The 14,573-nt window shown below is 40.3% G+C and overlaps 1 protein-coding gene across 1 annotated transcript in view; it reads left to right on the top strand.

Annotated features, from left to right (window-relative positions):
• The window catches only part of LOC134602696 (fatty acid hydroxylase domain-containing protein 2-like), a 36,991-nt gene that overhangs the window by 14,043 nt on the left and 8,375 nt on the right, over window positions 1–14,573 (top strand). Inside the window, exons 2-7 of the mRNA XM_063447845.1 lie at window positions 290–334; window positions 3,578–3,669; window positions 6,289–6,392; window positions 11,453–11,574; window positions 11,771–11,976; window positions 14,114–14,219. Coding sequence (XP_063303915.1) covers window positions 290–334; window positions 3,578–3,669; window positions 6,289–6,392; window positions 11,453–11,574; window positions 11,771–11,976; window positions 14,114–14,219 — 675 coding nt within the window. The remainder of the gene's footprint in view (window positions 1–289; window positions 335–3,577; window positions 3,670–6,288; window positions 6,393–11,452; window positions 11,575–11,770; window positions 11,977–14,113; window positions 14,220–14,573) is intronic.

Genomic DNA, 14,573 nt, shown 5'->3' with positions numbered 1-14,573 from the left:
TGTATAACAGAGTTGCACAGCATTAATACTCATGATGTATGTTTAGTAATATGTCTGTGTAAATGGATACATTATTCTGTTCTAAATTGCATTTTAGTTGCATAAATTGTTATTAACAAGTTCTCAGAAAAGCCCCCCCACCTATGTCTGTCTATAATTGAATTACACAATCTGATTTTAAAATATATAAACGGCAGAGAAATTATAAGATCTATGTGCATAGTTTTCACTATATGACAATACCAGCATTGTTTTTTTAGGTAATAAAAATCTTTCTCCTTATTTGCAGATGGGGAAAAGGGAGACCTCTGACTTTCAAGAAAATCGCAGTCAGGTATGGTTTATTGTTCTCTAGGAATTGAGCCACCATCATATTTGGGTACATTTGGCTGTGTTAATTTAGGACAAATCCTCAAAAATGCACTTTCAAAAATGCAAAATCCAGAACACATCCTCATCAACAGATGCATCTCCTGGGATGGCTCCATCCCTGAATGTGGGGAAATCTTTTGTCTGCCTGCCTGCTCTGTTCTCTTCCTGTCCACTATACTTAGTGTGTATTGTATCTGGTGATAGTGGAAGCAGTGTAGTGATAGAGAAACATAGGGAATATGATAAAGTGTATTTTATGTATGTTTCTATCAGTGTGCTGCTTCCACTCACTGCCAAGACTCACTGAGGAGTCAGGTCACAGGCATGAAGACACAGACCTAGAACAGCCTGGGCATAAGCAGTAATGACAGGAGACGGGGGAACAGCCCAGCAAAGTACAGGAGGCCTGCAGCAGCTGACCCTGAAACAGTGACTGGACTTCTGCCTTCCCCCACCTCCTGAAATTAGACATCCTCTAAGGTACAAGGGTACCCTGTTTTAATGTGTGCATTAATGAATGTGTGTACCTGTTTGTGTGTGCCTATATCTACCGGTCTGTGTAAATGTGTGTCTGTTGTGCCTGTGTGTACAGTTCTCTGTCTGTGTGTACCTGTCTGCGTGTGTCTGTGCAAGTCCATCTGTATGTCAAGAGTGAAGAATTCCCATCCATCGCCCTGGACATGCCGCTCTGGGACTGGACAGGCAATTACTCTGTTACTGTGGTATGACCTAGTGGTGATGCAGACCAGCAGATCATGCACTCTCCCTCTGGACCACCACAGACTTTAATCCCCACTAGATCACCAGGTACGTTTAACCCCTGCTAGACCACCAGAAAGATTTTAAATTCTGTGTTCATGAGTTTGTATAGAATGTATTACAAGAAACAAGATAATATGGACAGAACCTCCAGATATGATACCCCCACTTTACAGAAAGATATGCAGGAAGGGAGCAAAAAAAATAAAAACCTCAGTAGGTTATTGACTAATGTCTGAATTTTAACTAACTATAGCCTTGATTTAATATTTTTGGATATGATTTTCAAATATAATGCTGAAAGTGAGCATCCTCTTTAAAGGGACACTGTAGGCATTTTAACTGCTTCATCTTATTGAAGTGGTTATAGTGTCTGGAGTCCCCTGGACACCCTTCCATTCAGTGTTAAACCATTTTTAATATTTTAATGCTAAACGAGAATTCCCGGCAGCTCATCCCCTTTTGCTGCTCAGAGTAATAAGGAAGCAATAGCTTCAGCAGCAGTGAGCGACTGTGATTGGCTGAGAGTGTCAGCTGATTGCTTTCAGCCTATCACAGTGCCCCGTCAGATATGAATTGGTATAGCTAGGAGGAAGTGTCCAATCTCTGCCTTAGCCACACCTCCAGTGAGGGGGTTAAGTTTCAGTATTATTTTGTTCAAAAATGGTTTAAAAGTGAATGGAGGGACAAGGTCAGTGGATTCCAGGCACCATAACCAATTCAATAAGATGAAAAGTCCCTTTAAGTATATCTAAAGAGTAGTTCAGACCATGGCCGCCAGTATTAAACTGTTAAACCATTCAAAAACATATTGACTACTTACCTTGGCAAAAGGGGACTCCTATCCCTATAACTCTAATTTCTCACTTATTTTGCCCATGGAGAGTGTCCAGTTTAATGATGACACACACATCTAATTGGAGTCATATGTGATTAGTTATCTGTTGTGATCTTCCATGATACTTGCATTGTTAGTCAGCAAAGTGATTATTTTACCTCTCCCAATACGATTTCATATGTCCTACACCAGATGTACTCTGGACTATGCTTGTTATTTTCTTTTTCCGTGCTTCTAAAAATAAAAGTGGTTGAGTTTTTATCACAAAGTTCATTACACATCCTCCTCCCTCACATTTGTCCATCCATCTTAAAGTACTACAAGGCACAGTGTTTTACAGATTTTTCCTTAACACTGGAATTCCAGAAGAATATATATAGTGCAGTTTATCCCCAGTTTATCAGGTATCAGTTTGTCTATAAATTAAGCTACAATACTGAGTACTTTGGATGCATTGTTATTTGAAGATACAGTTGCTGATAACGAAACACACATAATGATGTTGATGATATAAAAGGGGCAGAAAGAGAACTTCTGGAATATGAATAGAGGAAAAAGTTACTTGCACGGTCTTTATTGTGGTCTCGCCCTCACTAAGAAAAAATGAAGGATTTTGTAATGCCTGTAGAACGCTTTGTGCATACCAGAATATGTCTTACCATTCTAGTAGCATTTGGAAATAAATACTTAAATTCACAGTATTTTAAAATGACATTGTATCTCAGAAGAGTTAGCAGTTTGGAAATGTCACCATATGCTATGTGTTAATCCCAATGTCTGGGTAAGAGGTCAAAAAGAAAATATAAAGCCTTAAGTGGTTATGTTGGTCTGATGGTAAGATGTGATGTACATCTTTGTAAATAAAAAGAATACTGGCTCAGATGCAATTCATGAGCACCTGTCATGCACCAAACAATTTATGCTCATTAGATTGAGCATACGATTTTATCTAAACATTGTGCCAGCAGTTTTGTCAGCAAATACATAGATTAGGAGAAAACCCTATTTAAAAATATTTTTTCTCACAGCTGTCAGTCAATGCCGAGGAGGATGTGTAATTGACAAGGGAGAGAAGAAAAGACCTCCCACAGGTGGTCCCTTTGTTTTCCACCCATAGTAACCACAGCGCATTTGCTTCGGGCTTCTAGTATAGGAACTGATTAGTTTTGTCTCATGCAGTGCAAATCAAAGAAGACTGCAGAAGGATATATAGATCTTATATTTCAGAATGAATACTTTCAACTTATTGTTATTTTGTGCCGTCTCCCTTTGAGATCTAGTCATGTAAACAGACCGGTCCACCAACTATGGCAGCGGAGTCTCCATTAGACAGATAATACAGTTTATCTTTGTGTTTAAAAGTTAGTCTCAAAATTTAGGACAGTTGTGTAGAATTGTGGATTTTATGTTTGAGAAATGGAGTAATAACTAAGTGATCAAGTCACAATTTACACTTTCTATCATTAAAATGTATCCCAGCCATAGTTTGTTAAAAAGGATCAAACATGTAGCTCTACAGCTATTAGGAATCCTACACTGTAAAATGGATTGTGAATTACTGTTATGTTAGCAGGTAGCCTAATGATTTCTTTCTGTTTATTGTGTCAGGATGGCAACTTATGGGATTCTGTCAAGAAGACAGCCTTTGTATTGGGCACTGGGCTTCTGACCTTTGCAGCTTTTAGGAACACACTGACATGGTGAGTAAGTACGGTAGGTTACTCAGTATGTCCTTGATAGCAAAATATACTTTCAGCTAGTTGCAAATTACCTCTATGGAAACCTTAGTTGTGAGACCTTTACCGACTGTTGAAAGTCTTTATTCACAACAACTAATCTTGTTCAGTTTGTATCCAGAGGAAAACAAAAAAAGGGAATTTAATAAAATAGAAAGGTGGTAATTCAGTCATTGTTGATCATTTGCCTAAATGAAATGCTCAGTGCACTGTTGGTGCCTTCTCACCAGTACTGCACACGAGCGTGAAGCATTGCTGACAGCACAGACTCGCACCAAGATTGGAAGCATCAGTCTACAGATAGAAAACTTGTCTTATAACTTATACATTGTAGATTAATGAATTTATGATTGGTTTTATGATATTTCACAAATTATGATTGATGTCACAGCTGAATCAGTGCAATCTAAAAGCATTTCCCTTTAATTTCAGTCACATTAACTTGACAAGAACACTAGGCAATTACTATCATTCTGAGCCAGACTCTGTGTGGTTGAGATTTATGTTAGTTGCATTCATTTTGTAATCTTAACCTCAGTTTACATAACCGTAGGCCCCTAACTCCCATAAGCCTATCCCTAACATCACAATATTAATAGTATATATAGAATATCACATAAAACGTGTAACATATGTGGTTACGTAACAGAATCCCCCCCTTCCCCCCCCAATGCTTCACATTTGATACTGTCACAAAATATGTAACTAATAATGTTAAGAATACTGAATAGAGTTGGATTGAAACATGCTGAATATCATATGTCAATATCAAGACACAAATAATTTGTCTTGCAACTGATAGTGTAAAAAAATAATAATCATATAGAACTCTCTGTAGAGTTTTCTCTGTAGAATTTTAACTTAAAGGGACACTATAGTCACCAGAACAACTACCGCTTAATGTAGTTGTTCTGGTGAGTATAATCATTCCCTGCAGGCATTTTAATGGAAACAATGCCTTTAAAAAAAAAAAAGGCAGTGTTTACATTGCCCCCTAGAGACACTTCCAAGTGGCCACTCCTCAGATGTTGGATACGCTGAATTTTCCTCATAGAGATGCATTGATTCAGTGCATCTCTATAAAGATGTGAGGATTGGCTAAAACTGTTTTTGGCCCCGCCCCCTTGCCAATTTTAGGCAATCCAATGCTTTCCCTTACCCTATGGGAAAGCATTGAATTGGCAATTCTGATGATGTCACCAAGGAAGCTGATCGGGGCTGGGGCCAGTGTCGCTGAAAACAAGGTGAGTTTTCAATTTTTCTAAGGGGACTAAGCTGGGGGTAAACCATCTAAATGGTGGGTTAAACACTATAGGGTCAGGAATACATGTTTGTGTTCCTGACCCTATAGTGTTCCTTTAAGTCTGAAAATATTTAAACTGAAACTGTCCTCTGTTTGCTTATTCCTTGATTTAACAAATCTGTGATGTGTGAAAAGTAAAAATAGAGGTAGCAGTCAATATCTCGTTATCCTGCAACTAGGCACCTCCATTTTATATATTCCCCACGTGTCCCTATTTAGGGGTGAGAGTCCCGGTTTTGTGCCCAAATCTCTCTGTCCTGTTACTAATGCCTCTCTTTTCTATGAGTCCATGTTGTTTGTGTGTCTGAGTGTTTTACAGAGCTTCACAGCAATAACACTTACAGTAATGTGTCTTTAAACTACAATAAATGTGTTTAGAAATGAGTCTGGGTAAAGAACATATATTGTTAAAATTCTGAATTGCATTTTATTTCCATAAAATGCATACTTTTATTAGTAAGTCACCGAAATGTTTTCACAACAGCCCTGTGCCTGGCTGTAATCCCACTCACACCCTTAAAATCTTAGACTATATCATAATGTAGCAGTTTTGGTATATAGATAATGCCCTTGCAGTCTCATTGCTCAATTCTCTGCCATTTACCACAATGTGATATTTAATGGATTTGCGAGGTCATCAGACTGCACAAATATTCTAATTCTTCTATCAAACTTCAATATTATCACTGGTTACTGGATATCACCTTCATCTGTCAAGGCCAGCACTGGCCTATGATCAATTTATGGTTTTGGGTTTATTCACTGGACTGGGATTTATAGGAAATTGGCAAGGCAATTCTTAGGCCAATTTGGAAACATTCTCTACAAACCAAGATTCATAGCATGGCTATTTTAGCTATTTCCTGAGCTTGTCTTATGTGATCTAAAACGTATGTTTCCTCGGTCAATTCTCCACAATTAAACCTGAACATTTTCACTTTATTTCATTACATATATCTTATTCTCCTTTATCTACTGCAGTAACACTACATATCCTTATTGCTATCCACAACACATATGACATCAGCTCGTTCCCTCGCACTGGAACAAACCGTTTCATCACTGTCAGCTATGTTCCTTTAATACTTTCCAAACATGTGAAAATCCACCTGTTCTTGGACTCCATTCTCTTCCTTCCGTAGTACCGCAGTCCTACACCCATTTAACTGTATTAATTGAGGCTATCGTTACTTAATGTTAAACATGATCAATAATGGTTTTCTTCTGTTAATCATACACATTGGACAGTTGAAGGCTATAAATCATTTTTTATTATTTAGGCACTTACAAAGATTCTGGGGAGCATCAGGAGATTTCTGGCAGTCACAGTGGGGGAAACTTCACGATTACTTTGGTGGCAATGAGCTGGCATTATTCAGTTTAGGTAAGTAGCCTTCAAATAACCGGCTGTAATGCTGACTTTCATCTGTTTTCAGTGGTCAAATAAAGGTATCATTTTATAGTGGGGAACATTGTCATTCCATTGCCTGGATATCCAAATTTGCTACTTCAGAGAGGACAGAGAGCAGGCCTGAATAAAAGTTGATGATCCTGTCCCCTAAATCAGGCCTCAAAATTTCCAGTAGTCATTGGCAAGTGAACATGTAGCCTTAAATGTGCCATGAATCAAGGACTGCACTAAATGGTTTGGACTTCCTCAAAAAGGGGCAGAGTAACATATACATTAGATGGAGCACTTTTTAAGGGACACTATAAGCACCAAAACCACTTTAGCTTAATTAAGTGGTTTTGGTGTATACATCATTCCACTGGTGCTTAGAGTGTACCTTTCATTTAGTCTTTAAAATATGTAGGGAGTGAGCATAGATAAGCAACACTTTCTCAGTCCCAGAAATATATGCACTGTAAGGAACATCAGCATTCGAGAAATTATGCCATTCCTAATTATTAAAGATTAAGGGTGTGACAAACTGCCATTTGCCACTGGGCATTGGAGAGGACTGATCGCTAGCCTGCTGCCCTGTGACTATGGGCCTGGAATGTATTGCCCTTTAAGAACTGCATTTGGGCATAATGGATTTTTGTATACTGTTTATGGCCCTTTAACTGTGTTGTACAAAGAAAGGGTTTGTACTTTTAAACTGGCACTTCGGATGTAGTCGAAGTGCCGAAGTCGTCGAAGTGGCCGCCATTAGACAGTCGAACACGTGGCGGCGGCCATTTTAATACAGTCGAACGCGGTCAGCGATGTGTGCCGTCAAATGCCTGGAACGGAAATCGGACACACATTTGAATGAACACCGCTGACCTGTACCTTCCCCTGCCCTTCGACACTGCGGCTGGAGACTAAGCCCCGTTCGAAGATTCGAACACACGTTCGAACGGGACTTCGTCATTTTGGGTGTAAAATAGACCCCCAGTAGACAATTGAACCCCACAGAAACACAACCCCGGTTTCACTTCGACACTTTGACAGAAGTCGAAGTGAGTTCGACGATTCGAACACCGCCTTCGGATGGGACTTTGTTATTTTCAGGGCAGAAATAGACCGACCGCACAGCCTGAATCTGTGGAACTGTTTTGGGCATGCAAACAGGCGTGCGGTCTGTCCAAAGAGACTTTTTAATATTTCTGGAACCACTGAACGGATTTTCACGAATTTTGAATATGTTGTTCCACAAGTTGTGTTGTTCATAAAGATGAACGATGTAAAATGTAAAATTATGTAAAATGAGAAAGTTTTAAAAATGTATAAAAAGTATAAGTTTTAGCTTGGAGATAATTGAGTAGATACAGTAAGAAACTCAATTATCTCCCAAGCAGAGGGGAGGGAATTTGTGGGTTGTAACCATTGTTTGATTGGTTAACGTCTAATTGGTTGTGGGCGTCTCCCTTGCAGGGGAGCACTGCATAAAAGCAGAGTACCTGCCATTAAACATCAGAGATCTTCTTGACCCTCAATACGTAGCTTGTCTCGTTATTGGAGGGAACTGCTACATCACACTGGGGATTGCTATGCTCTGCATACTCCCTTGAGCTTTAATCACTTAGCTCTTGTTCCTGATACGCTCTCCTGGAGGAGAGGTCTTCCCCACACGGTCCTGGAGGACAGAAGCTGATTCCAGGCTCCAGTTAAGCTATGGCGGTTGTGGAGTCTGCGGCGGTTGTGGTGTCCAGTGCGGTGCTTGTGGTCCTCGGCGCAAGCTAGGAAGCGTCCATTAACGGAAGGTGGTCCATTACAAAGGGGTATATTCATCAAACAGTGAAGTGTAGTGAACTGATAACTGCATTTAAAAGTATAGGCTAAAACAGCTAATTTGGAAACATTCTCCTACTCTATTATAGTCACACATGGCTATTTTACCCTGAATGTTGTAATGCAGTTTTTCATCATAACCTCTTCAATACTAAGCAGTTGGCAAAAAACAAAACAAAAAATCAACACACCTCCAAAATTATTTTGGGTGTCCTGGAAAGTGATGTTTAATGTATTTTTGTTACACTATTTCTAGGTAGCACATTATTGAATTGAAACAAAAACAAATATTTTTGTTGGATAGGAAAATTTTTAAAAGAAATTATTTACTGAATAATAAAGTTACAGTTAAGAAAATAGTTTTATTGCAGATGTAGATAGTGGCAGAACTAAAGTAGAAAGGGCACTGGTCCAAACAACTAATTGGGCCCCCTATAGGGCAGGAGTTAGCTAAATAGATAGATGAAGATCTCAACTGTTGTACAACTCTGACTATGCTTTGTCAGCTGTAGATCTACCATTTGCCTATCCGTCAGGCTTGTAGGTATGTACAGTCAGCGTTTGTTTGTGAATGTAGGCATATTTTTGTAAGGAGTGTGTGCTGATGTTTGAATGCAGGGGTGCATTGTTAGGTGTGTTTTTGTAGTGTTCGTATTTGAATGCAGGGGTGTGTTTGAGTCTAGTGTTGGTGATTTTACACATAGCTCTTTTTATGTACAGTCTTGGTGTATGAATGCAGGGGCGTGTTTTTGTATAATGTTATCGTTTGAATGTAGGGGTGCATTTGTGTGTGATGTTGGTGTTTGTGTGTGTTAACATAAATACATACATTGTCACAAACACATACAGATACACATTGCCCCGTATGCACACAGCACACGCACATATTCCCTTGACTCACCTTCACTTGGAGTCTAGCCCTCCACCTGCTGTTTGCACTGTCTTCCCAAGGGCCTGGTGAGCCCCATTGAAGCCATGCCTCTATTTCGGCGCCGGAACTTCCAAGGGTATCCTTTCAACAGGGAAAGGGTTAAACACATACACATGAACACACAGTGACAGCCTCTTTCGCCCCCAGACACTCTTCCATCACTCCAGTAAATTGAGTGCTGAATAAACAGGTTAGCTCTCTGTATACAGCGCTGTACTACAAAAGAAAGCTGGGGAGTAGGACTATCAGCAAGCAGCTCTGTGAGTAGTGATAAGATGACCTCAGTGTACACAAACCATCATTCTGTGTTTAGTGCCTGGACACATCCTATTTGCAATGCTCCTTTTCTGAGTAGGACTTCCAGCACAGTGCAGGGTCCATACTTGGAATTTGTAGAGGACTAACTGGAAGAAATATTTGAGTTACTTTTTTCACTAGCAATCTCATAAAAAAATATTTAACAGTGTGTGTGTATACAAAATTGCATTCCATTATCTCATATGAGAACCAGCAATCCATAAATACAATTCAAAGGTCTTACATTAGTCATCATGTAGACATGCACTCACAAATATACATCTAGAGACTCACACAGAAAGACACACTTTCACAGATATACAGATAAAATAAGGGGGAAGTTCAAATAAATGTTAGGTTTTGCCAGCTTCAGAAATTGTTGGACTTCATAGAACTCTGTATGTTTTATTATTTTGTTTTTTCAAGGTTCAGGGGATCTTTCACCCTGTGATTATTCTGTCAAAGTCACTGCAGAAGAGCAGAGGCCTGCAATGATTCATGGGTTCTTTTCCTATAGTTTCTCTTTCTATTGCTATAAATTCATCTGTGTATTCACCCAGATGTGTGTTCACCATCCAATCAAATGGTCTGGGCATGGAGATCTACTTTCATTCCTAGATTGTTCCTTCTCGGAAGATCATTTGGATAAACCCTCAGAAAGTATGCTCACCAAGATCTTTCAGTTGGGAACAGCCATCATGTGCTTCCCGTGGTGTGACCAGCTTGCAACAGTTGTATGTGATGCACACCCTGTCACACACACACACAGGCAGACAGCCATACACACGCACACAAACACATGCAGGCATTCACACACAGACAGCCACACACAAACACACACACAGACATAGAATGTGACGGCAGATAAGAACCATTAGACCCATCTAGTCTGCCCAGTCAGTCACACATAGGCAGTCACACACACACACAGGCAGACAGCCACACACACACACACAGGCAGACAGCCAAACACACAGAGGCAGACAGCCAAACACACAGAGGTAGACAGACACACACACACAGTCACAGACACACACAGGCAGACAATCAGACACACAGACAGTGACACACACACAGGCAGACAGCCACACACACAGGGAGACAGTCACACACACACATACACAGGCACACAGTCACACACACAGACAGTCAAATACACAGACAGTCACACACACACACACACACACACACACGCAGACAGTCACACACACAGAGAGTCAAACACACAGTCACACACACACACAGTCAAACAGCCACACACACAGGCAGACAGTAACACACACACACACACACACAGTCACACACACATATAGACAGTCACACAGACAGTCTCACACACAGACAGTCACACACACACACACACACAGTCACACACACAGGCAGACAATCACACACACACAGATAGTCACACACACACACACACACACAGACAGTCACACACTCACACACACACAGACAGTCACACACACACAGGCAGACAGTCAAACACACAGACACACAAACACACAAGCAGACAGTCACATAGTTACCTCTGTTAATTATGGAGGCAGACAGGCAGTGCAGCTCCTGGATTCTGGCTGTTGGGGGAATCAGGGATTCCTTCGTGCTTCCCCTGCAGCAGTTTTCCGGCGCTTTTAGCTCTGCCCCGCTGCACGGTAAGCTCCGCCCCGCCGCACGGTAAGCTACGCCCCCGCCGCAAATTTTTAATTTTTTTATTCCGCCGGCCATGTGTGAGCTGTGTCAGCCGCAGGGCGCCCCCTGCTCCATGGCGCCCTGTGCGGCCGCACAGCTCGCACACCCCTAAGGCCGGCCCTGACCATGACATCACAAAGGAAAAAATTATTTATTAGTAAGCTTACATTTAGTTTTTAACTCAGCACAATTCACAATATGAAACCCTTTTATGTTAGCACAAATATATAATTCGGGTGTAACTAAATAACCCCAATGCATAGTTTAAGTAATTAAGCTAACAAATATAAATCCATTTAACCTGCAGGCGCCATGGTGATACCAAGCCTGTCTTTCTGGATGTATAATGCAGTCCTGATGATTATCGACTTGACTGGAAAGCCTAATTTCATCACTCGATACAGAATCCAGATTGAAAAGAATGATCCAGTATGTTCAGATTTTTGAGTATATGATGTAATCTGTGATTAGTCCCTTTCCTACTTATCTCCAATGTTACCTAGCTTGTCTCATGTACTTTCTCACTATGTCACCATCTGACTCTATAACTTACCCTCTCATCTTTTGTCATGTTTACTGTAAGTGCCAATCTTTTTACAATTATCTGTATGTGTTTTCTTCTCAGGTGGATTCTGCCAAGCTCCGACATGCTGTGATCACTGTACTCTTAAACCAGCTCCTAATTTCTTTCCCAATGGTTCTTCTCATGTATCCATTTATGAAAAGTCGTGGGAATCCATGTGGCACAGAGTTACCAACATTCCACTGGGTCCTATTGGAGTTAGCGGTCTTTGTACTGGTGGAAGAAATACTCTTTTATTACTCACATCGGTCAGTTACACAATGCGCAATGTTAGACTAAAGAAAATAAACACTGTATGTGATGTTCACATTTGGGGCTCTATTAAAGGGTTACTCCAACCCTTTTGCATGAAACATTTTTTTAAATTTATAGTTCCCTATCAGTAAGTGGACCATTTTAATCAATTCCGCCTGTTTTTTTTTTTTTTTTACAAAATGCCATCTAATTAGACATGACATTGATGTATCTAATGCTGAAAGTGAGCATCCTCTTTAAAGGGACACTGTAGGCATTGTAACTACTTCATCTCATTGAAGTGGTTATAGTGTCTGGAGTCCCCTGGGCACCATTCCATTCCATTTTTAATATTTTAATGCTAAACAAGAATTCCCAGCAACTCATCCCCTTGTGCTGCTCAGAGTAATAAGGAAGCAATAGCTTCAGCAGCAGTGAGCGGGTGTGATTGGCTGAGAGTGTCAGCTGATTGCTTTCAGCCTATCACAGTGCCCCGTCAGATATGAATTGGTATAACTAGGAGGAAATGTGCAATCTCTGCCTTAGCCACACCTCCAGTGAGGGTGTTAAGTTTCAGTATTATTTTGCTCAAAAATGGTTTAACAGTGAATGGAGGGACAATGTCAGTGGATTCCAGGCACCATAACCAATTCAATAAGATGAAAAGTCCCTTTAAGTATATCTAAAGAGTAGTTCAGACCATTCAAAAACATATTGACTGCTTACCTTGGCAAAAGGGGACTCCTATCCCCATAATCACTACAGCATGCCTTAGTTGTTATGATGCTTAGGCTACCCTTTAAGGCGGTGCTTAAACAGATATAGATTTACAGTAAAAGTTCCTGCCTATCCCTCTGATTGCATCTCAATGTACTTGGGTAAATTTAACCTTGTGCGCTCATCTTAGTTTATATACTAACATTTTTATATACACTGATAAGCTATAATATAAAAACCACCTGCTTAGTATCATGTCTGATCTCTAAACGTGTCCTTTGGTACCTCGCACCAAGACATTAACAGCAGATCCTTTAAGTCCTGCAAGTTGCAAGCTGGGGCCTCCGTGGATCTGATTTATTCCAGCACATCCCACAGATGCTCAATCAGAATGAGTGCGGGGAAATTTGGAGGCCAATTCAACACCTTGAATCCTTTGTCATGTTCCTCAAACAATTCCTGAACAATTTTTGCAAATTGCCAGAGTGCATTATCCTGCTGAAAGAGTCCACTGCCATAAGGGAACACTATTGTACGTGGTCTACAACAATCTCTAGCTAGGTGCTACAGGTCAAAGTAAGATCCACATAAATGCCAGGATACAAGGTTTCTAAGAAGAACATCACCCACAGCATAACACTGCCTCCAGTGGCCTGCGTTCTTCCCATAGTGCAGCTTGTGCCATCTTTTCTGCAGATAAACATCGCACACGCACCCAGCCATCTACTTGATTCAAAAGAAACAAGATTCATCAGACAAGGCAACCTTCTTCGATTGCTCCATGGTCAAGTTCTGACACTCATGTTCCCATTAAAGGCTTTTACAGTGGTGGACAGGGGTCATCACAGGCACTCTGACCAGTCTGTGGCTATCCAGTCCCATGCTCCACAAATTGTGATGCAGTTTTTGTTCTGGCATCTTTCTGTAATGGCCAGTATTAAGTTTTTCACTTTTTCGAGCTACAATAACTATTTGGTGTGATAGGACTATAAGGGATGGCCTTTGCTCCCCACATGCATCAATGAGCCGGGCTTATGGGTTGTCCTTCCTTGCCCCACTTTTTTTTTTTTTTTGTATTATCTGCTGTATACTGTGAACACCCCAGAATATTTGCCATTTTGGAGATGTAGCCATCACTATTTGACCCTCGTCAAAGTCACTCCGACATTTTTGCTTCCACATTTTCCTGCTTCCGACACATTAAATTCAAGAACTGACATGCCTCACTTGCTGCCTAATATATTCACCCAATTGACAGGTGCCATTGTGACAATATAATTAATGTTATTCAGTTCACCTGCCAATGGTTAAAATGTTGTGGCTGACGAGTGTATATATACATTTCAGTTCTGTTAAAGTTTCACGACACAAATGAATGGACCCATATCATGGATAGAACTATTGAATGACTAATGTATTTTTCTTCTGATGTAGGTTGGTCCATCACCCTAGTTTATACAAACATGTCCACAAGAAGCACCACGAATGGACTGCTCCAGTAGGAGTTGTGTCACTCTATGCTCACCCTTTGGAGCACATAGTACGTATATCAAAAAAGCCCTATATATAAATATTTCTATAAGTAACGTAGCATTTAACAGTAGATAAGGACCCACTACTCCATCAAGACTTGCCAATACCCAACTGATGATTCCTATCAGTTGAATCACTTTACGTGGACCTTTGGGCTTAAAGTGTAAATGTATTTGTGCAGAACCATACTATCCCCTTATTCTCGTGTATTTAATGTGTTTATCAGATATGTGTTTGTTTTGTTAATGCATGGTATAGTATAGAATTTAAGAATATTTTTACAGTAAAACAATCACTGAATGTTAAGTTTAGTTAATAATTAATAGTGGAAATTCTATTTGTTTCTCTTTTATTTTGTTGG

This window comes from Pelobates fuscus, chromosome 3 (genome assembly GCF_036172605.1).
Source record: "Pelobates fuscus isolate aPelFus1 chromosome 3, aPelFus1.pri, whole genome shotgun sequence".
Classification (NCBI taxonomy): Eukaryota; Metazoa; Chordata; class Amphibia; order Anura; family Pelobatidae; genus Pelobates; species Pelobates fuscus.
The sequence above is the reverse complement of the archived record's forward strand: the minus strand, read 5'-3'. Positions and strand labels throughout refer to the sequence as shown.